Source organism: Nothoprocta perdicaria, unplaced genomic scaffold (assembly GCF_003342845.1).
Source record: "Nothoprocta perdicaria isolate Ctin4 unplaced genomic scaffold, notPer1 scaffold_3, whole genome shotgun sequence".
Classification (NCBI taxonomy): domain Eukaryota; kingdom Metazoa; phylum Chordata; class Aves; order Tinamiformes; family Tinamidae; genus Nothoprocta; species Nothoprocta perdicaria.
Genome location: NW_020455532.1, coordinates 753,888 through 756,170, shown reverse-complemented (window position 1 = coordinate 756,170; position 2,283 = coordinate 753,888). Strand labels below are relative to the sequence as shown.

The 2,283-nt window shown below is 70.0% G+C and overlaps 1 protein-coding gene across 1 annotated transcript in view; it reads left to right on the top strand.

Moving 5' to 3' along the window:
* The window catches only part of LOC112949544 (bactericidal permeability-increasing protein-like), a 5,153-nt gene extending 3,039 nt beyond the window's left edge, over window positions 1–2,114 (top strand). The window contains exons 10-15 of the mRNA XM_026041982.1: window positions 314–481; window positions 1,156–1,223; window positions 1,413–1,455; window positions 1,571–1,634; window positions 1,845–1,921; window positions 2,073–2,114. Of these exons, the coding sequence (XP_025897767.1) occupies window positions 314–481; window positions 1,156–1,223; window positions 1,413–1,455; window positions 1,571–1,634; window positions 1,845–1,921; window positions 2,073–2,114 (462 nt within the window). The remainder of the gene's footprint in view (window positions 1–313; window positions 482–1,155; window positions 1,224–1,412; window positions 1,456–1,570; window positions 1,635–1,844; window positions 1,922–2,072) is intronic.
* Window positions 2,115–2,283: the final 169 nt, after the last annotated feature.

The following is a 2,283-nucleotide window of genomic DNA, read 5'->3' as shown; positions in this document are numbered from 1 at the left end:
AGGCTGTTCGGGATGCAGTGCAGGCTGTTCGGGATGCAGTGCAGGCTGGTCGGATGCAGTGCAGGCTGTTCGGGATGCAGTGCAGGCTTTTCGGGATGCAGTGCAGGCTGGTCGGATGCAGTGCAGGCTGTTCGGGATGCAGTGCAGGCTGTTCGGGATGCAGTGTAGGCTGTTCGGGATGCAGTGCAGGCTGGTCGGATGCAGTCCCAACCTCGCAGGCCGGGCGAGGTGCCGCCGGTGCCATGAGGGGCTGCCTGGGAGCGCGGCCGGTCCCCGCGGCGGCTCCATCCCAGCCCTGTCCCTTGTCCCCCAGCTGCAGGAGCTCTACCCGGAGCGGCCYGTGGAGCTGGTGCTCTGGGCCCGCCGGCAGCCCCTGCTCTGGTGCCGCCCGGCCGGGCTGCGCCTGGCCCTGCGCGGYGCCGCCGAGGCCTCCGTGCTGCTGCCCAACGGCACCCGCGCGCCCGCCTTCCTGCTGCGCATCGTGAGCGGCGGGGGGACACCCTGGGGCTGGGGGGCCCTGCCCCAAGGCTGCCTGCGCCACGCTGGGGGACACCGGGGGACACTGGGGGATGTTGGGTGACACTGAGCAGTGCTGGATGACGCTGGACAATACTGGGTGACACTGGGTGATGCTGGGTGACACTGGAGGGTGATGCTGAGTGACACTGCACGATGCTGGGTGACACCAGGGGGTGCTGGGTGCCACTGAACAATGCTGGGCGACACTGGGCGAAGCAGGGCCAAGTTGGGGGTGRTGCTGGGTGACACTGGGTGGTGCTGGGTGACACTGGGTGATGTTGGGTGATGCTGGAGATGATGCTGGGTGACACGGGATGGTACTGGGTGACACTGGGCTATGCTGGGTGACACCAGGGGGTGCTGGGTGCCACTGAACAATGCTGGGTGACACTGGGCGAAGCGGGGCCAAGTTGGGGGTGGTGCTGGGTGACACTGGGCGATGCAGGGACAGACTGGGGGTGATGCTGGGTGACCCGGGGTGGTGCTGGGTGACACTGGGGGATGCTGGGTGACACTGAGCAGTGCTGGATGACGCTGGACAATACTGGGTGACACTGGGTGATGCTGGGTGATGCTGGAGGCGATGCTGGGCTGCAGATGCTGCCCCTCTCTCCCCACCTCCTCCGCTTGCTGCAGGATGCCAACGTGACGGGGAAGCCGGTCCTCAGCGCGAGCAGGATCGGGGGCTCCGTGAGCCTGCTGGGGTGAGACCCCCGGGCCCCTTCCCCATCTCCACCGCCGGCCATCTCCCTGCTGCCCCTGTCCCCATGCAGCCCCTGTGCCTGTTCCCATGCGGTCCTAATGCCTGTCCCCATATCCATTCCTGTGCCCGTCCCCATGCCCGTCCCCGTGCCCATCCCCGTGCCACCCCTGACCCCGCTCTCTCCCTCCAGCCTCAGTGTGGAGCAGGAGGAGTCGCACGTGGGGCCGCTGGAGGTGAGTGGGGGCAGCCCCTCCAATGCGGATGCTGCCCTGCATGATGCCAGGATCATGGAATTCCTGCTGGGCTCACYGGGTCCCCACTGGGCTCACGGGGTCCTGTGTCCCGCAGGTGAAGAGCCTGGAGAACCTGCTGAGCTTCGGGCTGCGGCTCTTTGGGCTGCCGCTGGCCAACCGTGAGTGCCGGCCGCGCCGGGCGCCCCGGGCCCTGTGGGCATCCCGGACACCCTGGACATCCCGGATACCCTGGGCACCCAGGACACTCCGGGCACCCCGGGCACCCTGGGCATCCTGGGCACTGCGGGTATCTTGGATACCCCAGACGCCCTGGGCACCCTGGGCATCCCCGGCGCCCCAGCCCGCTGACACCTCCGCTCTCCTCGCAGGGAAGCTCCGCGCCGGCTTCCCGCTGCCCGTCCCGCGCGGCCTGCGCCTGCTGCAGCCCCGCGTCACGCTGCAGGAGGTGGGTGCCGGGCCCTGCATCCCCCCCAATAGTGCGTCCCGCACCAGGGTCCCACCTCCCGCCCCACACCCTGCACCCCACACCCTGCACCGCGCCCCGTGGGCCACCCGTGCAGCCCGTGCCCTGTCCCGCTCACCCCGCTCTCCCGCAGGGCTTCGCTCTCGTCACCACAGACCTGCAGTACGAGCCCTGAGACGGGCGCGAGGAGCCGTCCCGGGGCCGTGTCCCTGTCCCAAGACCCCAGCGCCCCGTCCCGGTGCCYGAGCAGCCCCTCGCCTGCGCCTCGGAGGTGGCAGCCAGCTCCGCGGCCGAGCCCGGGCCCCTTCRGCACCGTCCGTGCTGGCGCGGGGCCCGCCGTCCCG